Source organism: Entelurus aequoreus, linkage group LG09 (genome assembly GCF_033978785.1).
Source record: "Entelurus aequoreus isolate RoL-2023_Sb linkage group LG09, RoL_Eaeq_v1.1, whole genome shotgun sequence".
In the NCBI taxonomy this organism is placed as follows: Eukaryota; Metazoa; Chordata; class Actinopteri; order Syngnathiformes; family Syngnathidae; genus Entelurus; species Entelurus aequoreus.
In genome coordinates, this window is record NC_084739.1 from 59,325,913 (window position 1) to 59,350,999 (window position 25,087).

The 25,087-nt window shown below is 36.6% G+C and overlaps 1 protein-coding gene across 1 annotated transcript in view; it reads right to left on the minus strand.

Annotated features, from left to right (window-relative positions):
• The window catches only part of LOC133656908 (transmembrane protein 26-like), a 33,315-nt gene extending 18,697 nt beyond the window's left edge, over window positions 1-14,618 (minus strand). The window contains exons 1-2 of the mRNA XM_062057772.1: window positions 14,339-14,618; window positions 2,970-3,066 (exon numbers count right to left, since the gene is read on the minus strand). Of these exons, the coding sequence (XP_061913756.1) occupies window positions 2,970-3,066; window positions 14,339-14,535 (294 nt within the window). The 5' untranslated portion in view covers window positions 14,536-14,618. The remainder of the gene's footprint in view (window positions 1-2,969; window positions 3,067-14,338) is intronic.
• Window positions 14,619-25,087: the final 10,469 nt, after the last annotated feature.

A 25,087-nucleotide genomic window follows, 5' to 3' on the forward strand; every position in this document is an offset into this window, starting at 1 on the left:
GAGGGCTGGCTGGCGTAGGTGGAGCGCTAATGTTTTTATCATAGCTCTGTGAGGTCCGGTTGCTAAGTTGCTAAGTTAGCTTCAGCGTCGTTAGCAACAGCATTGTTAAGCTTTACCAGGCTGAGAATTATTAACAGTGTAGTTACATGTCCATGGTTTAATAGTATTGTTGATCTTCTGTCTATCCTTCCAGTCAGGGATTTATTTATTTTGTTTCTATCTGCATTTGAGCCAGATGCTATCATGTTAGCTCAGTAGCTAAAGAGCTTCGCTGATGTATTGTCATGGAGATAAAAGTCACTGTGAATGTCCATTTCGCGTTCTCGACTCTCATTTTCAAGAGGATATAGTATCCGAGGTGGTTTAAAATACAAATCCGTGATCCACAATAGAAAAAGGAGAGTGTGTGGAATCCAATGAGACCTTGTACCTAAGTTACGGTCAGAGTGAAAAAAGATACACCCTGCACTGCCTCTCTAGTTCTTCACTCTAACGTACCTCATCCACAAATCTTTCATCCTCGCTCAAATTAATGGGGTAATCGTCGCTTTCTCGGTCCGAATCTTTCTCGCTCCATTGTAAACAACGGGGAATTGTGAGGAATTCTTCCTCCTGTGACGTCACGCTACTTCCGGTATAGGCAAGGCTTTTTTTTTATCAGCGACCAAAAGTTGCAAACTTTATCGTCATTGTTCTATACTAAATCTTTTCAGCAAAAATATGGCAATATCGCGAAATGATCAAGTATGACACATAGAATGGATCTGCTATCCCCGTTTAAATTCAAAAAATTCGTTTCAGTAGGCCTTTAAGTACACTGCATGATGGTGCAGCATGATATAAGGTTGCATCATCAGCATAAAGAACCAATGTTGCACGGCCGGTAGCCCAAGGTAAATCATTGGTGAATATAGTATATACAATATGGTACGCGGACTCCAACTAGTGGTATGCCAAATAATCACCTGATTAAAGTACAGTGTTTTATTTTCCCGACAGTGTTACTGTTCAAACTGGGTGTAATGTTACAGTGGCCAAAACTATTAAATATACTTGTTAAATAAAACCTTTGCCTTGTTTTTAATGAATATTTAGGCCTATTACGCCACTGTATTTTAATGTTGGTCATTATGATGGTAGTTGGACAACCACGTTTTTTCTGAGGTGGTACTTGGTGGAAAAAAGTCTGAGAATCACTGACCAAAAGCGATAAAATTATTCTCAGATCCCGAAAAACGTGCAAATTGGAACACTGTTAACCTGAAGAACCACTCGCTGTATTTGTGACTGTGTTTGTAACAATGCATATCTGTGTAGAGTTGTACAAGAAAGAGGAGTACACATAAAATATCATAAGAATATATTTTATTCATATAAACTAGAGATGAGTGTGTATTTTATTCATTATTTTCATTCTATTCGAGTATTCATGGAGGCAATTGTGTGAATACCCAAGCATTCACACATATAAGATTCTACACCAAACGATCTATTTATTATTATTATTTCGCCGCAAAACATTGGCATGCTCCACAGGCCACGGTTTTCGGAACCGTTTGAAAATCTAAAAAAGTTTAGCTCGACTAGGAATTTTCAGCTCTCCACCTCCCCCGCCCAAAAAAAATCCCAGATTACCCAGAATAAATTTTTTCAGACAGAAAATGTTTCCAACTTGAACAATTTACACATTTCTCAGCCGATTTGAAACATACTACCATTCACACACTCTACTCACTTTGGACAATCAAAGTACAATTTTTCAAGCTCAAAAAATTCCAGGAATTCCTAGAATTCCCGGTTTTCACAAGCCCTATTTTCACCTCTTCCTGGAACGTTTTCACAGTCCACATTTTTTTAACTATTTTTGATAATACCACCTTCAAAACATTCTTCTTAATTGGGACAACAAAACTGCCATTTTCATTTTTGTACAAATTCCCGGTTTTCCCGAAAGTTCAGGAATTCCACAATACCCATTTGAATTTAAACTGTTGAAAAATTCCAACACCAACCCATTCAGATCATCTACGACAATTGCTGTATTACCTGTATTTTCAAAAATTCCTGTTTTTCCCGAAATTCACAAATTTCTTGGAAATCCCAATTCAAATGAATGGACGTATTCATAGTTAAACAATGCCCACAATTCTCAAACTTTTGCACAATTTTTTTAATCGGATTCTGACCATTCAACTGTCAACCCACACTGCCAACCCAACATGTTGTCCCTTTCCTAAAATTCCCAGAATTTCCTTGTAATTTTCTCCCTATTGACAATGAATGGGAAATATCCCACATTTCTCATCTGATTATATATATTATATATATTTACAAAATCCAAACACTTCACTCACCCTGGACATTCAAGCCACCATGTTTTCCCGGTTCTGAAAATTCCCTGATTACCCGGAATTACCAGGAATTTCCCCCCTTTGAAAAAGAATGGGCAATATACAAACCTCTCCATACCCCACAATTCTCAACCGATTCGAACCGTTCCAACATCCACACACTCCACTCACCCTGGACATTCAAGCATTTCAGATCAGCTTACACGTATCGGCGGTTCGACGGCTCGCGCAAATAGGGCATTCACACGCAATCCCTACCGGAATTGCCAATTCTAGTTATATATGTGTTCTGTAATTACGTTTGTATATAATTAATATACAAAGTACTAATGTATACTATAATATATATACTAAATGCATTTTCTTAAATAAAGTCATTATGTATTCTGTTGTTGATAAAGAATCAGATTATTACATGTGAGTGATAGGGCAGGACATTATAAGTGTTTGCTTCTTCCTTCTCCTTTTCAGATAAACACCATGTTATTTTCTTTTTGTATTTACCTTGTTAAAAGTGTATAGATGCAGTATTTTGGTTGCTGTGATCAAAATGAAGGATAAAGACAAGTTGTTTATTATATTGACAATGTGCTTATTACAATGCGACGTGGCGTGTACCTGGGGGTCACTGGCTTGGTCCTGTTGGTGGTGAAGCTCCAGGATCCAAATGGAAGGAATGATACTTATTAGAAAAAGGAAGATTGGTGGAGAAAACCTGCAGGAGAAAAAAAACAAACTCCATGAAAAGAGTTGAGTGTAGTGTACTGGCGAGGAATGATGTCATGCAAACATTTAGTCTCATTACCGCGTCGACTGCATAGAGGTTTATAGGATCAGGACTGCCAGGTCATTGACTTTGCATCTTTTGCAGCTTTCATTGAGCTTAAATACTAATAAATACATCAACATTTTCTAGTAAAGATAATCGTGAGTCGCAGCCTTAATGGGGTGTTTTTTTTATTGCATCCAAAAGTACAAACTCTGCCTCCTGATACACTGATGATTTATTTATGAACATTTCAAAGCCTAGCAGAGGATGCTCGTCATCGAGTTAATAGCAGGAGATGCACTTTCATATCGCAAACTTTACAAGACAACACTTCCTGTCTCGTAACTGGCTCACGCGTGGGTAAAGCCTCCCGGAAAACTTTCCATGACACGGCATGGACACAGTCCGCACTGTCCCAGAGGTGCTCATTGACCAACTTGTTTATTTCATCAATCAAATGCTCAAACAAACATTTGATTTGTTTGAGAAACTTTCTGTGATGCAATCGACTTTATTCTCTACTACATTAGTAGTGTTTGAGAGAAGAACTAAACGGGACGAAAGGACAAGAGATCACATTAGTTTTTGTTCTTTTATGGTTGCTATGCCAGTGTTTCCCACACATTCATTTATTTGTGGCAACCCGCCACGAAAGAATTACGTCCGCCACAAATATTTATTTATTTATTTATTTTTTTGTCCTGTCCAGCTTCTCAAGCAAATTATATAGTTGATGTAGATGCCCATATAGGCTGTTCAGATTTACTTTACAAAAGAGAAGTGTAGGATACTTCTCTTGTTGCCTTATTTGTATTTGACCACTACTGTTTTCTGTTTATTTGTTACTGACTGTGGCATGACACCTCTGCCTCTGTTTCACTTTATGTTGCTGGTAAATAATATGGTTGTAGTAGTAGGCTAAAGTTAAATTATTTAGTATGCACTAATTAAAGGGGCGGAGCTTTAAGAGACATTTTAGCTTTTATATTTTATAAGATATATATTTTTTAAGAACCACAATTAATAAATATATTTCAGTGAATTACTTATTGTTCAAATCTGTATATAAATATGCACATAAAGTGTTGTAATTATATTGTAAAATGGATGGATGGATGGATGGATGGACGTTTAAAACAAAACTGTTATTATTAATTAGTTAGTATACATTTTTTGAGCCTTTTTAGAGAAAATCATATCATTGTAGTAAATTATGCAAATTACTCAATAATGTCATGGTGACCACGCCCATAGCCACGCCCCCACCGCCACAGGTATCTTGGCAGTTTAAGGGAAACACTGTATGCCTAAATATATCTAGGAAGACCTGCTTGTCCAAATAAACTAACGTCATGTTAAGTCCTAGTAATAAATATTGTGATTGTTGGTCCAATCCACCGTATTTTCATTGTCTATTTTCATTACAGAAACTAAAAGCTTAGTTGTTGTTTTGCAGGAAAGCCAAGTGCTTTATTCGACACGGATTACCACATTATAGCGTCTTTGGTGCTATTTGTTAGCATCAAGAAAATATCCTGATAGTATAAATAAACTAGATGAATAAATCTTTGTAGGCTCAACAGCATACACTCAATCTTAATATTGCTAGCAAACATTACTGAACAACAGGGTCATATACAGCTAAATAATGAGACAAAATATTAACTTCACACCATAAAAACAACTGCAGACATGAAGTGTAAACGAGACTAAGATTTGTAGCAGGAAATCAACTGCAAACAAACGTGTTCTTTTTCTCATTAGTATCACGACCACAGCAGCACGGCACTCGTTATGTCAATCAAATACGTTACTTTTGATGCACGAATAAGTCCAATTTTGTCTTTCATCGTTTAATGTTCAATTTGTGCACCCCTCAGATGTAAAACCATGATGTGCCTCCAATCTTTTCTTCTCTAAATACCCTAAGTGTCGAATTAAGTGAGGTTGTAGCGAGCAGTAACGTCTTGGTGATGATAAATGGTTTAAATCTTATTGCTCTTTTATCCTGCACTGCAACGAGCTAATGCAACGAAATTGCGTTCTTATCTGTACTGTAAAGTTCAAATTTGAATGACAATAAAAGGAAGTCTAAGTCTAAGTCTAAATCTTTCAAAAATATATTTGTAATATTATATATTTGTGTAAAAATCCACTCCATCCCATTTCAAATATTTTTTTTCATGATTGCTTATATATTTGCCTTTAAATCTTTCAAAATATGCCTAAATCTGCACTGATGCAGGTAAATAAACAGTAGCCTAGTGAGACGACTGTTATACTTTTGTTAATCAAACACAAAACAAATGTATGGGTAAGAGAGTGTCCATTTGGCTAGTTTTTGTTGTGCATCATAACAAAGTTGACACAAAAATTTGCAAACATTCTTGACGCAACTCTGAACTTGGTACGACTGCCTTACTTGACCAGCGCTAACGCTGCGCACCACACGGGACAGTGAGAATGTGCCATTGTATTCTTAGCAGTGACAGAGCAGGAAGGGGCTTGAGGACTATGCCATTCATTAATTGACCTTTTTGTGCGCTTCTTCACGCTAATAGCTGCCCCCTGCTCCCCCCCATGTATCGTGGGGTCGCCCGAGGCTATGAATTTAAAATTAAAATAAAAAATGTATTATGCATTTTTATTTTTTTTTAATTTTAAAATCGCAAACTTCTTTATTTGTTAAATTATTTTTTTTAACTTTTTTAAACTTAAACGATTTTGAAACTTCAATTTATTTAAATTTCTTAAATGTTTTGTACTAAAACAAATTCATGGTAAAAAAAATTGTTCAATGATTTATATTTTTTTGTGCAAAATACCAAATTCAACATAATCATTAATTGACATTTTACGTGCGCTTATTCTTGCAGAATTTGTGTACAAGAAGGGCCCACCCTGTTTCTCCTCCTGCAGCAATTACAGATAGTAACATGTAAAACATGCTCACTTCTAATGGGAGAGAAAAGTACAGCTGCAATCATTAATCAATACATTTGGTTAGAAAAATGCTTCAATGTATAATATTATGTTGCTTCAATTAATTGTGTAACTCATAAAAAATTATCAAATTGCGACTGCATGGAATACCCGGAACTTTAATTACGCAGACTTAATTTCCGCATGGACGCTGCAATAGAGCGCACATGAGAGCGGTGTCGTGTGGTGGTGAACAGCACTTTTTTAAAATTTCTTTCCATTAATGTACACATGTTAAAAAGTGCAATTTTAATGTTTATGATGTACTTCTTTTTCTTTTTTTTTTAATTAAGTTGATGTTAAAAAAAATGGTTTCCCTGGAATACACATTAAGGATATAAAGTGGGTTTTGTACTTGATTGATTGGAGAAACTAATTGATAGATTACTAAAATAATCGATAGCTGCATTGAAAAGATAAGGAAGTGTGATAGTAGAGATACTAGTTTGTGGATAAAAGGGGTGTGAATCTTTGGACACCTAACGATTCGATCCGATTCCGATTCCAGGAAGAGGAAGGCACATTGATGCACTATCACTGCCTGTTTTAAATGTTTTCATCTTCTGAGCACTATTAAGTGTTAATGTTTCCTAGCCCATATCCGCAGCAGGTCTCCAAGGTGTACAGCCTCTGGCATGCTCTCGATTCAAACTGATTCCAGCCATGCATTATTTGGTACAATAATTATAATGAAACAGGTTAGAAAAGCTCCTTTTGCTTGCATGGAGATGGCCTAAAACATATTTTTAAAAATTGATTCTTATAAAAGAGGGGAAAAAAACTACTTTAAAAAAAAAAGATTTTTGAAAATTAATAATGGATTTCGAGTTGGGATGAATAAGAATCGCGTATCGAATGTGAATCGATTTTTTTGTTCACCGGCTTTCAAAGTGCGGCCCGTAGCTAATTTTTTAACGGCCCACGGCATAATCGTAAGCATTTTGCAGGTATATGTAAATGGGTTATACTTAGGGCTGTGAATCTTTGGGTGTCCCACGATTCGATTTAATATCGATTTTTGGGGTCACGATTCGATTATAAATCAATTTTTTTTTTTCAATTCAACACGATTCTCGATTCAACAACGATTTTTTTCCCGATTCAAAACTATTCTCTATTCATTCAATACATAGGATTTCAGCAGGATCTACCCCAGTCTGCTGACAAGCAAGCAGAGTAGTAGATTTTTGTAAAAAGCTTTTATAATTGTAAAGGACAATGTTTATCAACTGATTGCAATAATGTAATTTTGTTTTAACTATTAAATGAACCAAAAATATGACTTATTTTATCTTTGTGAAAATATTGGACACAATGTGTTGTCAAGCTTATGAGATGTGATGCAAGTGTAAGCCACTGTGACACTATTGTTCTTTTTTATTTTATTTTTTATAAATGTCTTATGATAATGTCAATGAGGGATTTTTAATCACTGCTATGTTGAAATTGTTACTAATATTGATACTGTTGTTGATAATATTCATTTTTGTTTCACTACTTTTGGATTGTTCTGTGTCGTGTTTGTGTCTCCTCTCAATTGCTCTGTTTATTGCAGTTCTGAGTGTTGCTGGGTCGGGTTTGGTTTTGGAATTGGATTGCATTGTTATGGTATTGCTGTGTATTGTTTTGTTGGATTGATTAATTTAAAAATAAAAATAGAAAATAAAAATGAATTTAAAAAAAAAAAAAGTATTTAAAAAAAATGAGAATCGATTCTGAATCACACAACGTGAGAATCGCGATTCGAATTCGAATCGATTTTTTCCCACACCCCTAGTTATACTTGTATAGCGCTTTTCTATCTTCAAGGTACTCAAAGTGCTTTGACACTATTTCCACATTCACTCATTCACACACACATTCACACACTGATGGCGGGAGCTGTCATGCAAGGCCCTAACCATGACCCATCAGGAGCAAGAATTGAAGTGTCTTGCTCAAGGACACAATGGACGTGACTATGTTGGTAGAAGCTGGGGATCGAACCAGGAACCCTCAGGTTGCTGGCACGGCCACTCTCCCAACTGCGCCACGCCATTCCCCAAATGTCAAATATTTTGTTACTTGGCAAATTATACCTGTTAACATGTTGACATTAGTATCATGTTTTAGCTAATTTGTAGGTATACACCTCAGTTATATGTTGGTACGGCCACCGCTGCTGCTCACTGCTCCCCTCACCTCCCAAGGGGTGATCAACGGTGATGGGTCAAATGCAGAGAATAAGTTCGCCACATCTAGTGTGTGTGTGACAATCATGGGTACTTTAACTTTAACTTCACTTGATGCATGCTAACGTTAGCATTATAGCATTTTAAATACATTTTTCAGGTACACACCTCCGACTAATATATTTCGGTACTTGATGCATGTTACATTTAGCATTTGAGCATGCTAACCATAAGCATGCTAGATTTTTAGCTAATTTAACAGGTATAGTGTCATATATTTTGGTAGTTCATTTGTGGTAACTGTTGGCATGTTAACATAGTACTGATAGCATACTGTATGCTAGCTTTTTTAGCTCATTTTAGTCAAATTTTTCGCTAACTGGCCAAAGTGCTAACTGCTAGCATTTCAGTTCGGCTTTCCCAGCAGGCACAAGATATTAAAACAACGTTGAGAACTTGTTGAATTAGGTCCTGACGTTGAGCAACTGAAACTAAACGTTGAAACAACATGCTTTTTGACGACGTTTAATCAATGTTGGGTTGTGACGTTAATTTGATCTTTTTCAAATTTGCTAATTTCTCATCCAACGACGTGGATCCAACGTTGGCCATCAACCAAATTGCAATGGTGAAATCAACATCAGAACCCGACATTGAATAAATGTTGTCAAAAATCATGTTGTTTTTGTCATGTCTGTTCATGTTTTTGTTTTGGCCATGTGTTTTTTTTTTGGACTCTTTTTAGTTCCTGGTTGCACTTCCTTGTTTGGTTTGGTTTCCATGGTCACCCATTAGTTTTCACCTGTCTTGTCACGCACCTGTTTCACGTTTCGAGTCACGCACCTGTTTTCACTGATCACGTCACTATTTAAATCTGTCTGTTTCTGTTGTTCGTCCTGGCGTCCTCACACTATTTCGTCACTCTGTTCACCCTCATGATCCATGCTGCTCTTCCTTTTGCCCCTCTTGTCATGTCAAGTAAGTTTTGTTATTGTTCATAGTTTTTTGCCTTTGTGCTAGTGTTTTGTTTTCATAGTCTAGTTTTGTACTTCCGCCATTGTGCGCGCCTTTTGTTTTCATAGTCATGTTTTTTTCCCTCCGCTGTGAGCGCTTTTTGTTTATCCCCTTTTGAGCCTTTTTTGAGTTAATATATTAAACATGTCCTCACCTGCACGCCACGTTTGGTCCAATTCCTTTGCACCACGGGAGAACAAACCACGCCACAGACCAAGTCTTGACAGTTTTCCTACGTTGTATTTGTGTTGTAAAATATTGGTTGGGAAATGACCAAATTTCAATGGTCAAATCAACATCAGAACCCGACATTATATAAATGTTGTCAAAAAGCATGTTGTTACAACGTGTACTTGTGTTGTAAAATATTGGTTGGGAAATGACTAAAATTCAATGGTGAAATCAACGTCACAACCTGACATTAAATAAACGTCAAAAATCATGGTTCAACGTTGTATTTGTGTTGTAGAATATTGGTTGGGAAATGACCAAATTTCAATGGTGAAATCAACATCAGAACCCGACATTGAAAAAATGTTGTCAAAAATCATGTTGTTTCAACGTTGTACTTGTGTTGTAAAATATTGGTTGGGAAATGACTAAAATTCAATGGTGAAATCAACGTCACAACCTGACATTAAATAAACGTCAAAAATCATGTTTCAACGTTGTATTTGTGTTGTAGAATATTGGTTGGGAAATTACCAAATTTCAATGGTGAAATCAACATCAGAACCCGACATTGAATAAATGTTGTCAAAAATCATGTTGTTTCAACGTTGTATTTGTGTTGTAAAATGTTGGTTGAGAAATTACCAAATTTCAATGGTGAAATCAACATCAGAACCCGACATTAAACAAATGTCGTCAAAAAGCATGTTGTTCCAACGTTGTACTTGTGTTGTAAAATATTGGTTGGGAAATTATGAAATTTCAAAGGTGAAAGCAACGTCACAACCTGACATTGAATAAATGTCGTCAAAAAGCATGTTGTTTCAAAGTTGTATTTGTGTTGTAAAATGTTGGTTGGGAAATGACCAATTTTCAATGGTGAAATCAACATCAGAACCCGGCATTAAATAAATGTCGTCAAAAAGCATGTTGTTTCAACGTTGTACTTGTGTTGTAGAATATTGGTTGGGAAATGACTAAAATTCGAAGGTCAAATCAACGTCACAAACTGACATTAAATAAACGTCGTCAAAAATCATGTTGTTTCAACGTTGTATTTGTGTTGTAAAATATTGGTTGGGAAATGACCAAATTTCAATGGTGAAATCAACATCAGAACCCGGCATTAAATAAATGTCGTCAAAAAGCATGTTGTTTCAACGTTGTACTTGTGTTGTAAAATATTGGTTGGGAAATGACTAAAATTCAAAGGTCAAATCAACGTCACAAACTGACATTAAATAAACGTCGTCAAAAATCATGTTGTTTCAACGTTGTATTTGTGTTGTAAAATATTGGTTGGGAAATGACCAAATTTCAATGGTGAAATCAACATCAGAACCCGGCATTAAATAAATGTCGTCAAAAAGCATGTTGTTTCAACGTTGTACTTGTGTTGTAAAATATTGGTTGGGAAATGACTAAAATTCGAAGGTCAAATAAACATCACAAACTGACATTAAATAAACGTCGTCAAAAATCATGTTGTTTCAATGTTGTATTTGTGTTGTAAAATATTGGTTGGGAAATTACCAAATTTCAATGGTGAAATCAACATCAGAACCCGACATTGAATAAATGTTGTCAAAAATCATGTTGTTTCAACGTTGTACTTGTGTTGTAAAATGTTGGTTGAGAAATTACCAAATTTCAATGCTGAAATCAACATCAGAACCCGACATTAAACAAATGTCGTCAAAAAGCATGTTGTTTCAACGTTGTACTTGTGTTGTAAAATATTGGTTGGGAAATGACTAAAATTCGAAGGTCAAATCAACGTCACAAACTGACATTAAATAAACGTCGTCAAAAATCATGTTGTTTCAACGTTGTATTTGTGTTGTAAAATATTGGTTGGGAAATGACCAAATTTCAATGGTGAAATCAACATCAGAACCCGACATTGAATAAATGTTGTCAAAAATCATGTTGTTTCAACGTTGTATTTGTGTTGTAAAATGTTGGTTGGGAAATTACCAAATTTCAATGGTGAAATCAACATCAGAACCCGACATTAAATACATTTCGTCAAAAAGCATGTTGTTCCAACGTTGTACTTGTGTTGTAAAATATTAGTTGGGAAACGACTAAAATTCGAAGGTCAAACCAACGTCACAAACTGACATTAAATAAACATCGTCAAAAATCATGTTGTTTCAAAGTTTTATTTGTGTTGTAAAATATTGGTTGGGAAATGACCAAATTTCAATGGTGAAATCAACATCAGAACCCGACATTAAACAAATGTCGTCAAAAAACATGTTGTTCCAACATTGTACTTGTGTTGTAAAATATTGGTTGGGAAATTATGAAATTTCAATGGTGAAAGCAACGTCACAACCTGACATTGAATAAATGTCGTCAAAAAGCATGTTGTTTCAAAGTTGTATTTGTGTTGTAAAATGTTGGTTGGGAAATGACCAAATTTCAATGGTGAAATCAACATCAGAACACGACACTAAACAAATGTCGTCTAAAAGCATGTTGTTCCAACGTTGTACTTGTGTTGTAAAATATTGGTTGGGAAATGACTAAAATTCGAAGGTCAAATCAACGTCACAAACTGACATTAAATAAACGTCGTCAAAAATCATGTTGTTTCAACGTTGTATTTGTGTTGTAAAATATTGGTTGGGAAATGACCAAATTTCAATGGTGAAATCAACATCAGAACCCGACATTAAATAAATGTCGTCAAAAAGCATGTTGTTTCAACGTTGTACTTGTGTTGTAAAATATTGGTTGGGAAATGACTAAAATTCGAAGGTCAAATCAACATCACAAACTGACATTAAATAAACGTAGTCAAAAATCATGTTGTTTCAATGTTGTATTTGTGTTGTAAAATATTGGTTGGGAAATTACCAAATTTCAATGGTGAAATCAACATCAGAACCCGACATTGAATAAATGTTGTCAAAAATCATGTTGTTTCAATGTTGTATTTGTGTTGTAAAATGTTGGTTGAGAAATTACCAAATTTCAATGGTGAAATCAACATCAGAACCCGACATTAAACAAATGTCGTCAAAAAGCATGTTGTTCCAACGTTGTACTTGTGTTGTAAAATATTGGTTGGGAAATTATGAAATTTCAATGGTGAAAGCAACGTCACAACCTGACATTGAATAAATGTCGTCAAAAAGCATGTTGTTTCAAAGTTGTATTTGTGTTGTAAAATGTTGGTTGGGAAATTACCAAATTTCAATGGTGAAATCAACATCAGAACCCGGCATTAAATAAATGTCGTCAAAAAGCATGTTGTTTCAACGTTGTACTTGTGTTGTAAAATATTGGTTGGGAAATGACTAAAATTCAAAGGTCAAATCAACGTCACAACCTGACATTGAATAAACGTCGTCAAAAATCATGATGTTTCAACGTTGTATTTGTGTTGTAAAATATTGGTTGGGAAATGACCAAATTTCAATGGTGAAAGCAACGTCACAACCTAAAATTGAATAAATGTTGTCAAAAAGCATGTTGATTCAACGTTGTATTTGTGTTGTAGAATATTGGTTGGGAAATTACCAAATTTCAATGGTGAAAGCAACGTCACAACCTAAAATTGAATAGATGTTGTCAAAAAGCATGTTGATTCAACGTTGTATTTGTGTTGTAGAATATTGGGTGGGAAATTACTAAAATTCAATGGTCAAATCAACGTCACAAACTGACATTAAATAAACGTCGTCAAAATTCATGTTGTTTCAACGTTGTATTTGTGGAGTAAAATATCGGTTGGGAAATGACCAAATTTTAATGGTCAAATCAACGTCACAACCTGACATTAAATAAACGTTGTCAAAAATCATGATGTTATTTCAACGTTGTATTTGTGTTGTGGGCGGGACTCTCCCTTAGAGATAGGGTGAGAAGCTCTGCCATCAGGGGGAGTTCAAAATAAAGCCGCTGCTCCTCCACATCGAGAGGAGCCAGATGAGGTGGTTCGGGCATCTGGTCAGGATGCCACCCGAACGCCTCCCTAGGGAGGTGTTTAGGGCACGTCCGACCGGTAGGAGGCCACGGGGAAGACCAAGGACACGTTGGGAAGACTATGTCTCCCGGCTGTCCTGGCAACGCCTCGGGATCCCCTGGGAAGAGCTGGACGAAGTGGCTGGGGAGAGGGAAGTCTGGGCTTCCCTGCTTAGGCTGCTGCCCCCGCGACCCGACCTCGGATAAGCGGAAGAAGATGGATGGAAGGATGGATTTGTGTTGTAAAATATTGGTTGGGAAATGACCAAATTTCAATGGTCAAATCAACGTCACAACCTGACATTAAATAAACGTCGTCAAAAATCATGATGTTATTTCAACGTTGTATTTGTGTTGTAAAATATGGGTTGGGTTATGACCAAATTTCAATGGTGACATCAATATCAGAACCCAACGTTGATTAAACCTAGTCAAAAAGCATGTTGTTTCAACGTTAGGTTTAAATTGCTTAACGTCAGGACCTAATTCAACAAGTTCTCAACGTTGTTTCAATGTCTTGTGCCTGCTGGGCTGACACCTGATTCAATAACGGAAGACGAGATAGGAGAAATAATTGAAGGAGTACAACATTAACACTGTATAATACACAAATAAGTACAGTACACAAATACCTTCAATTTGTATTATTGTTTTTGTGTTTTAGTTTTTGGTCCATTTTAAAGCTGAATTTGGACTTTTGCAGATGAATAAAGGTTTATTTGTGAATACAAACTAAACATAATAACATTCATAAACAAAATAATTCGCCAGCCAGTTGATAAAAGGAGTTTTTGGAGGAAGACTATTTAGGGCAGCTTAGGAAGGAGGGGACCACCACCCTGTCCTCATTGTTGCCTGCTTAAACAATAGCAGCAACACACATCACGTCATCACTGATTATTTACCATTTGTAGTCTTGTCCCTTCCTCCTCTTCAGCGTGACGACCATCTCCAGCACCAGCGGCAGGAAGAGCAGCGTGAGGAGCCAGAAGACGTTGTCTCCCTTCTTCACCCAGGTCACCCTCCACACGGCCGCCAGCGACACGAAGACGAAGAGTGCCCTGGTAATGATGGCGCATGTGAACTTCACCACGCTCATCATCACCAGCGCCTATATATATGTATGTATATATTGATATATATATGTATGTATATATGTATATGTATATGGAGCTCCCGAAGGTCTGAGGTAGAAAGTCTGCAGGATGAAGTTTGAGGGAGAAAAAGTGAGCCGAGAAGTTTGAAGCTCCGCCCGGTTTTGGGGGGTGGGGGTCGGGGTGGGGGGGGATTTCTCACATCTCTTTAGCATACATCAATGGGCTCTTTTATTCCGCGACACATTGACTTCATCACAAGCTAAGTGCAGTACTCCTGCGCACCCACTAGAGGACAGCATTGTTCAGATGCTGAAGTCGCCCTCTTTCATTCTGCTTCTTTTTTTTTTTTTTTTATACAGCCCAAACCAGGGGTCGGCAACCTTTACCACTCAAAGAGCCATTTTGGCAAGTTTCACAAATTAAAGAAAATAATGGGAGCCACAAAAAAATTTTTAAAATTTAAAATGAAAAACACTGCATACAAAGCTTAAATGCTTTGTGCTATGTTAACCAGGGGTCTCCGACACACGCACCGGCACGCACTTTAATGTGGAAATTTGATGTTAGTGCAGCCCGCGAGTTTTGAATGAATGGCGCTTGATAGCGTCACACTTGCCAACCTTCTCATTTTTCCCGGGAGACTCCCGAATATCAGAGCGTAATGACACTGCATTTGGCACCCTCTACAGCAGGGGTCACCAACGTGGTGCCCGCGGGCACCAGGTAGCCCGTAAGGACCAGATGAGTAGCCCGCTGGCCTGTTCTAAAAATAGCTCAAATAGCAGCACTTACCAGTGAGCTGCCTCTATTTTTTAAATTGTATTTATTTACTAGCAAGCTGGTCTTGCTTTGCTCGACATTTTTAATTCTAAGAGAGACAAAACTCAAATAGAATTTGAAAATTTCAAGAAAATATTTTAAAGACTTGGTCTTCACTTGTTTAAATAAATTCATTATTTTTTTACTTTGCTTCTTATAACTTTCAGAAAGACAATTTTAGAGAAAAAATACAACCTTAAAAATGATTTTAGGATTTTTAAACACATATACCTTTTTACCTTTTAAATTCCTTCCTCTTCTTTCCTGACAATTTAAACCAATGTTCAAGTAAATTTATTTTTTATTGTAAAGAATAATAAATACATTTTAATTTAATTCTTCATTTTAGCTTCTGTTTTTTCGACGAAGAATATTTGTGAAATATTTATTCAAACTTATTATGATTAAAATGCAAAAAAAATTATTCTGGCAAATGTAGAAAATCTGTAGAATCAAATTTAAATCTTATTTCAAAGTCTTTTGAATTTCTTTGAAAAAATTTTGTTCTGGAAAATCTAGAAGAAATAATGATTTGTCTTTTTTCCAATTTGTTATATATTCGAACAAAGTGCGGATTGGATTTTAACCTATTTAAAACATGTCATCAAAATTCTAAAATTAATCTTAATCGGGAAAAATTACTAATGATGTTCCATAAATTATTTTTTTAAATTTTTTCAAAAAGATTCGAATTAGAAAGTTTTTCTCTTCTTTTTTTTGGTTGAATTTTGAATTTTAAAGAGTCTAAATTGAAGATAGACTATGTTTCAAAATGTAATTGTCATTTTTTTGTGTTTTCTCCTCTTTTAAACCGTTCAATTAAGTGTAAATATCATTAATTATTAATAATAACATAGAGTTAAAGGTAAATTAAGCAAATTGGCTATTTCTGGCAATTTATTTAAGTGTGTATCAAACTGGTAGCCCTTCGCATTAATCAGTACCCAAGAAGTAGCTCTTGCTTTCAAAAAGGTTGGTGACCCCTGCTCTACAGTCTGCCCTAACAGTGTACCTGCTCGACCACACGTAGAATGCAATTTTAGCTTGCTCACGTAAGTGACAGCAAGGCGTACTAAGTCAGCAGCCACACATCTTACACTGACGGTACCAATACCCAGAATCCCATGCAGCCCTAACTCTTCCGCTCAACCAACGCACGGAGAGGGGGGGGGGGGGGGTGATGTGTGGGGGGATTTGGTGGTAGCGGGGTGTATAATGTAGACCGGAAGAGTTAGGGCTGCATGGGATTCTGGGTAATGGTTGTGTTGTGTTTATGTTGTGTTACGGTGGGATGTTCTCCAGAAATGTGTTTTTCATTCTTTTTTGGTGTGGGTTCACAGTGTGGCGCATATTTGTAACGTAACAATGTTAAAGTTGTTTGATACGGCTACCGTCAGTGTAAGCTGTGTGGCTGATGAGTAAGTATGCTTTGCTGTCTCCTGTGTGTGCAAGTAATAACAACATGCAACATGTGGCTGGACTGGCACGCTGTATGTAAATGCTGTAGAGGGCAATTACTGCAGTGCAATTAGGGCACGCCCTTTATTTAGTAATTAGAGTGTAAATAGGATTATCTTTTCCCTGGGATTAATCTATGAGAGACACTGAGGTCCATAAATCTCCTGGGAAAATCAGGGGGGGTCGGCATGTATGTAGCTGAGCCGCATCAGAGTGGTCAAGGAGCCGCATGCGGCTCCGGAGCCGCGGGTTGCCGACCCCTGGCCCAAACATTTGGCATTTGGGATTTTTTTTTAACCAAAATTAAAACGTGTTTGAATATAATGAACAGGTACACGACAAGCCCAGTCACTGTACTTTTAAGATAAGTTTCTTCCTACTCCTTTTCGAAATGTACACTATACATACTTGCCAACCTTGAGACCTCCAAATTCGAGTAACCCCTGGCTGCAGCCCGCAGATCGAGGAGGGGCTTATTTTCCCTCAATGTGGGCGGGTCTCAACGTTGAGCCCGCGGGCTCCATCTGGTGGCAGAGATCCGGCACAGCACAATGACTTAATATGGAAAAAGGTTCATGTATTTGATAGACTTAGACATTCCTACTTTTAACTTGTCAAATGTGTTTTTTTTTACCATGAATATATATATATATATAAAAACCATAGCATTTACCATGAAAAAAAAATAATAATAATTATATATAAACCATAGCATTTCCATAAGAGTATAGACACATATTATTTTGCACACTCAATTATATTAGCTAAGTATTTTAATAAAAGTTTTTTTTTTGTTTTTTTTTGCAAATATTTGTATTGAATTTTACAGTTAAAATCACATTTAACAGTCATACTTTGGTCACGCAAAACCTTCATACAATCGCACATCCACTAATACCCACTCACATGCACACTTGAGGGGAGAGGTGCACTTAAACTTTAACAATTCAAGGTTTACAGTATAAACAGTATTAGAAAAGATACCCAGATTTTGTATATATATATATATATATATATATATATATATATATATATATATATATATATATATATATATATATATATATATATATATATATATATATATATATATATATATATATATATATATATATCCATCCATCCCGCTCTGGCTCAGGATCAGCTACAGGCTATCCAGACCATAGTGGATGAACATTCCTCTGCATCAAGGATCCTCAGGAAGTGATCCCAAGATCACCTCTCGAGGACCTCTCCACCGTTCACACTTAAAAAAGAAAAGGAAAGTCACAGAAGTTGATCAGATGTAAAACAATACAAAATAAAAAGACACAAAAAATATATAAATAAATAAGCAAGTAAACCGTGGCAAGGCCATATCAGAAGTAACAAAAAAACACAATAATAGTGTAGGATCAATACAGAAAATAATGAAGATAATAAAAAAGGAATAAAACTACAAAAAAGATGGCAGATACATTTGACAAGTTAAAAGTAGGAATGTCTAAGTCTATCAAATACATGAACCTTTTTTCATACTATGGTTTATATATATATATATTTTTTATTGTTTTTTCATGGTAAAAAAAATACATTTGACAGGTTAAAAGTAGCTTTATTGACGTTTGAGAATGTGTGCTGCCGGATCTCCGCCACCAGATGGAGCCCGCGGGCTCAACGTTGAGACCCGCCCACATTGAGGGAAAATAAGCCCCTCCTCGATCTGCGGGCTGCAGCCAGGGGCACTTGGAGTAGTAAGTAGGGAGATTGGGGGTGGGGGGCGGGGTTAAGGGGGGAGGAGTATATTTATAGCTAGAATTTACTGAAATTCAAGTACCGTATATTACCAAATAGTAGCCCGGGCGTTTATTTTACAAAATTGGGTCAGACCCCGGGCGGCTATTAGGACATGGGTGGTTATTTGCACAAGGCTTTTATTTATTTTTGCACCAGCCTGCACCAGGCCATTGTTTGGTTACAATGGTTACTGTCCAGTATTTTTTTTCCGTACAAAAACCTTTAAATGTAAAAGCTATTGTAAACATACAAACAAAATAACAAGAGATCAACATGAGGTAGGCTATCAAAAGACAAGAGATCAACAAGGCCTCAACATGGCAGTAGTGCAACAATTGTCAAATAGAATACCAATACTAAAAATAAATAAACTTTTTAAATAAAGCAGCCTACCGGGAAAAATAAAATTATGGTGCCGAGTACTCAAGTATAAAACCCACCATCAAAACAGAACAATAATTCTGTCACTTAAATAAAATAAAGGCTACAGTACTCCAAGTTTTAAATAAAGCAGCATACAGGAAAAATAAAATGATGGTACCAAGTACTCTATAAAATCATTAAAACAATAATACTGCAGCAAACGCAACCCCAGTAGTATTTTAATCTAAATTATGCAAATAACAGCCCATGGGCGGCTATTTGGACATAGGCGGTTATTAGAAAGAGGCGGTTAATTCACAAAATGGGGTCAGACCCCGGGCGGCTATTAGGACATGGGCGGTTATTTGCACAAGGGCGTTTATTTGGTAATATACGGTATTTCTTATAAAATAAAATAAATACGTGACTTTCAGTGAATTCTAGCTGTATACACTACCGTTCAAAAGTTTGGGGTCACATTGAAATGTCCTTATTTTTGAAGGAAAAGCACTGTACTTTTCAATGAAGATAACTTTAAACTAGTCTTAACTTTAAGAAATACACTCTATACATTGCTAATGTGGTAAATGACTATTCTAGCTGCAAATGTCTGGTTTTTGGTGAAATACCTACATAGGTGTATAGAGGCCCATTTCCAGCAACTATCACTCCAGTGTTCTAATGGTACAATGTGTTTGCTCATTGGCTCAGAAGGCTAATTGATGATTAGAAAACCCTTGTGCAATCATGTTCACACATCTGAAAACAGTTTAGCTCGTTACAGAAGCTACAAAACTGACCTTCCTTTGAGCAGATTGAGTTTGTGGAGCATCACATTTGTGGGGTCAATTAAACGCTCAAAAGGGCCAGAAAAAGAACACTTTCATCTGAAACTCGACAGTCTATTCTTGTTCTTAGAAATGAAGGCTATTCCACAAAATTGTTTGGGTGACCCCAAACTTTTGAACGGTAGTGTATATGTATTTTATTATATATATACATATAAATAAAATAAATACTTGAATTTTAGTGTTCATTTATTTACACATACACACACATAACACTCCTCTACTCATTGTTGTATTTGAAAGTGCAATGCTTTGCAGCCAGTAGCACAGCCTTTGGAGGAGCATAGGTATGGGCAGTGTAATATTCTGGGTTGGAGTCAATAACCAGGCGAGGTGATGAAGTTACGTCTCTTTACTTCATACTTCAGAACCGACTCCCACACTTGCCCATGACATATTTGTGCTTTGTTTTAAAGATGTGATATTTGAATTTACACTATATGAAAAAAAATTGAAAAAGGAATTTTACCTTAGCAACCTCATTATACTATTGGCTAAGTTTTATATTCATAAATGTAAGTTTCTCAATACCCAAACTGTTTCGGGAGAGGCACTGAAATTCGGGAGTCTCCCGGAAAATTCGGGAGTGTTGGCAAGTATGGACACTATATGATGATGTATCACTTGCAATTGACTTAGACTTAGACTTCCTTTTTATTGTCATTCAAATTTGAACTTTACAGTACAGATAAGAACAAAATTTCGTTGCATTAGCTCATGGTAGTGCAGGATAAAAAAGCAATAAGGTGCGGATATAAATAAAAAGATTACTGTACAGATAAATATATTGCACTTTTGCGTATGCATCCAGGTTTATGGATGTATGTTATATTGTCTTTATATTCCGGCGAGTTAATCCATTTTGGGGGGAATTGAGGGGATTATTATGATGCGTTCAAGAGTCTTACGGCCTTTGTATACTTGTTTGAAATGAATTCAAACCAAACCCAGATTAAAAGAAATAATGTGCACAGAAATACCAGCAACGCCCTTTCTACATACAGCTACAAAAGTACAACAAAGAAATGAGCAATAAATAATACTTACTAAGCACATACGACTGTACCATGATCAGACAAACAACAACAAAAACAAAAACACCATTGCGAATTTCTCGCGATCCCTATTTGGGAATGGTTCAGTGGGTAGAGCGGCCGTGCCAGCAACTACTAGAGGGTTCCTGGTTCGATCCCCGCTTCCGCCGTCCAAGTCACTGCCGTTGGTTTAAATGCAATTTAGATAATGTCTTTCACTGTCTAAAGTGCTTTGAGTCTATAGAGAAAAGCGCTATGTAAAAATAATTTACTTCACTATTTGTAACGATTCTTAATAGATTTATAAAAAATAAAAAAAGCAATAAAAAATAAAAATGTCCTTTCCATCTACTCAGGGAAATCATATTGCCGATGACCATATCCGCTGTACAGATTTATTAAAAATGAAAAATAAAATAAGTTTTGGATATTTTGCTTGTTGCTTTATTTGTATTTGACTTAATAAATGTTAGGGTATGATTTTATTAAACAAAACCAGGTTTATTTTAAGTAATACGGAAATTTTATCACAGCTGTTTATCTTTTTTAGGGAGCAATGTACAGTAGTCTAACCTTTAAATCCGTGGTTCTTAACCTTGTTGGAGGTACCGAACCCCACCAGTTTCATATGCGCATTCACCGAACCCGAACCGTAATCATAAAATGATGTTATTATATTAAAAAAATACTAGTAAAGATATATTTTACAAACAGAAAGTTACAGGAATGTACACATAATCCCATGTTTACATCTCATTGTGCAACATGTGAATGTTTTAGTGGGAACTAAATGCGGTATCTGAAAGGGGTACACATTATTTCCAAAGTAGGATCCCCACCCAGACATATAATACTAGTACACAGCTCATGAAAAACAATATGTTATAGTCATTGTAAGAGGGCCAAAACACTTTTGTTAGAAAATAATCTCATGGAAATGACTGCTGTCATTTGATTACAATAATAAAACATTGAACTTGTTATTTAGTCAGGTTTGGGACAGGTGTGCTGCAGGTGTGACCACAGTGCATGTGCACGTCTGGCGTCACTCACATGTGCTCCACCAAATGCTCAAGGAGTTTTTGCGTTTGTTCACACATATGGAAAATTAGAGGGAACATTGATTGGGGTATCCATAATACGCCGACAGGGAGAAGTTTTTATTTACACGATGAGTCGGGCGTGTCTTGACCTCCGCTCTGCCGAACCCCTGAGGCCGACTCACCGAACCCCTAGGGTTCGATCGAACCCAGGTTAAGAACCACTGCTTTAAATAAACCCCCATTTTAGACCAGTTGATCTGCCGTCTCTTTTCTGCTCAGATTAGGTGACCACAGATGACGCGCTAGCTGTTCAAAATCGGGACTTGGGGTTGACCACTCATCTGTGCATCAGTCGGGGACGTCTCTGCGCTGCTGACTTGTCTCCACTCAAGTTGATCCCCTGCTGGCCCCACTATGGACTGGACTCTCACACTATTAACTAGATCCACTGGCCGGCCATTGCACCGGTCGCCCGGGTGGCGGGGACCGGTGCAATGACCCTCCAAGGTTTCTCATTGTAGCCCATTGGGTTGAGTTTTTCCTTGCCCTGATGTGGGATCTGAGCCGAGGATGTCGTTGTGGCTTGTGCAGCCCTTTGAGACACTCGTGATTTAGGGCTATATAAATAAACTTTGATTAATTGACTTGGAGTTAATCATAGAACTGGCACCCAATTTTATTCAAAAAGTATTGATTTTGAATCGAGAATCGGTTCTGAATCGAATGGGTGTGGTGCCCGAAGATTCACAGCCCTAATCCCAATGACCACATACTGTACACCGCGGTGGCTGGGCTCCACGCCATCGTCTGCTGGGGCGGGGAATGGGAACAGACCCCGCAAAGCAACCAAGAGAGCCGACTCCGTCTTAGACTGCCCACTTGCACAAATAAGGTCTATCCTGTCCTATCCTATCCTATTAATACATGGTTGCTGTGGATCCATTTAGAGTACACTGCAAAAAAGAGCTGTCAAAATATAAGATACAAAATAGATTTTAAGAAAAAAACCTAAAGTTAGAGTTTTAAGCTATAAATACGTTTTTTTATTCTGAAAACAAACATTTTTCAATTCTAAACTTAAGCATCCTCGAGATGTTGCAGAATCTTTATTTTTTATTTTCTAAGTGGGGGAAACCAAACTATCTCATTTGAATAGGTTTTTTTTCTCAATTGTAATATTTTCAAACTAGAATAGAAACAATACAATTATTCATGGTAAAATTAGAATTAGTCAATAAGTAAATAGCTCTTAAAACTAGGGGAATTTCTAGAAATACCATTTTAAATCTTGGCAAGTAAAAAATAATTTGCAGAGTACACTGGAAAAAATACCCCTCTTAAAAAGAGTGAAAAAAAATAGTACAAGTTATTTTTGCTTGTGATGGGCAAAAAAATCTGCCAATGGAACATCCAAATTATCTTGGTAACATTTCTTAAAATAAGACATTATATTTAAGTCAAAAAAATTAAGAAATATTAAAATTAGCAGTCAAAATATATTATTTGTTATACTTACTAGTATTGTGTAGTTTTGTGTCTTATAACAAACTTGTGATGCTAAAAATGAGCTTTTTTTTTTCCTCAGAAGATCTATTGCCTGAAAACAAGTTCTTATTTATCACTGAAAAATGATTTGTTTAAGGGGATTTGTGACTTGTCATAAGTTTGTTTAGATATTTTGCCTAAAAATTATAAATATATATTTGCTGTGATTGTGAGTTTTCATATGGCCCATAGGTCGCGGTCTACCCGACACATGTAACGTGACAAATTTGGCAGGTGCACTATCTACTTTAGCCGCCAGATGGCAGTAGAGTGTTGACTATCTTTAAAAAAAATGTTTTTGGCAATTCCAACTTTGACCACATGCAGTGTCAGTTGCTATGCAGAGTGGCGCTTTCCATCATTTTCAGCAGACTGCCCCCTCCCACACACACACACGTAAAAAAACACAATTATAACATGTAACGTGCCTGTTATAAGAAATATTGCAAAAAAAACAACAACAATACACTAGAATGTAGTACAAACAACTACAGGAGTTTTATGAAGTAATGTCATAATAATGTACAGCATTCACCTTGCACCCTGCTCTTTCTCCATCAAACACACCATTAGCAGCTTTCCCATTTTTTTCATGGGTAAATGTCCGTGTTTTTTTTTTATTTTAACATTCTTGGCTGGTGTTATCGACTCCTTCTGCTTCAGTACGGTGCAGACTAGCAGAGCTACGCCAAATTGTTTTGCCAAGTTAGCGCGCTACACACACTGCCATGTTTTGGATGATTTAGTTTTTCAATTCAGTGAACATCGTCCATTTTTTGTCATTTTCACTGTCTCCATTTTTTTTTTTAAAGATAAATTGTAATGTGTTTGTTAAATATGTAAAATAAAGATACAAAATAATTTTGTTGATCATAATATATAGTATAATATTCTAAATCCTTTAAGAAAATTTATATTTAAAAAAAAGAATTTCTAATATCCAGTAGATATCTACCTACTATAAAAAATGGATTAAAGGCACTATGTGCAGGGGGAAAATGTTTTTTTTCAGCTGTGAATCCAGCAGAGGGCGCTGTCTCAGACGTCAATTCACTTAGCATTTTCCAGCAGGAAGATGCTCTGACGAGACATTATGTTATGTGAAGGTGAAATTGCTTTTTAATGTATAAAACTAAATTCAAAATGTAACTGTAATGTCATGATCTGTTGCCCGTATCATGTTTTGTTTCGTTTTTGACTCCCTCAGTTCTGTTTTCAGCACCCCTGGGTTTTGTGGTTTAGTTGTCATGGGTGCTGATTAGTTTCACCTGCCTCTGATTAGTGTTCGGGAAGCTCACCTGCTCATGGGCACTAATCAGAGAGCTACTTATTCCTGTTTTTCGCCACACGCTGTCTGGCTGTTTTGTTTGCTTTACGCAACAGTTACGTTTGATGATTTCTTACTTCTTTGCTCACGATTCCTGTGCTAAGTTTCGCCTTAGCTCCCTGTGCGATCGGCACGCGTCTCTTTTGTTTTGTATCTTGTCTTTTGGTATTTTGAATGATTTTTGAGGAATAAATTATTTCCTTACCTGCACCTTGCCTCCGGAGTTCCTGCTGCATCTTGGGAGAACGATCCGCGCAGTAAAATGCGACCCAGACGTGAATTGTATGAGGCATGTGAGAGGGTTTAGAGCAGGGGTGTCCAAAGTGCGGCCCTTTGTGGCACGC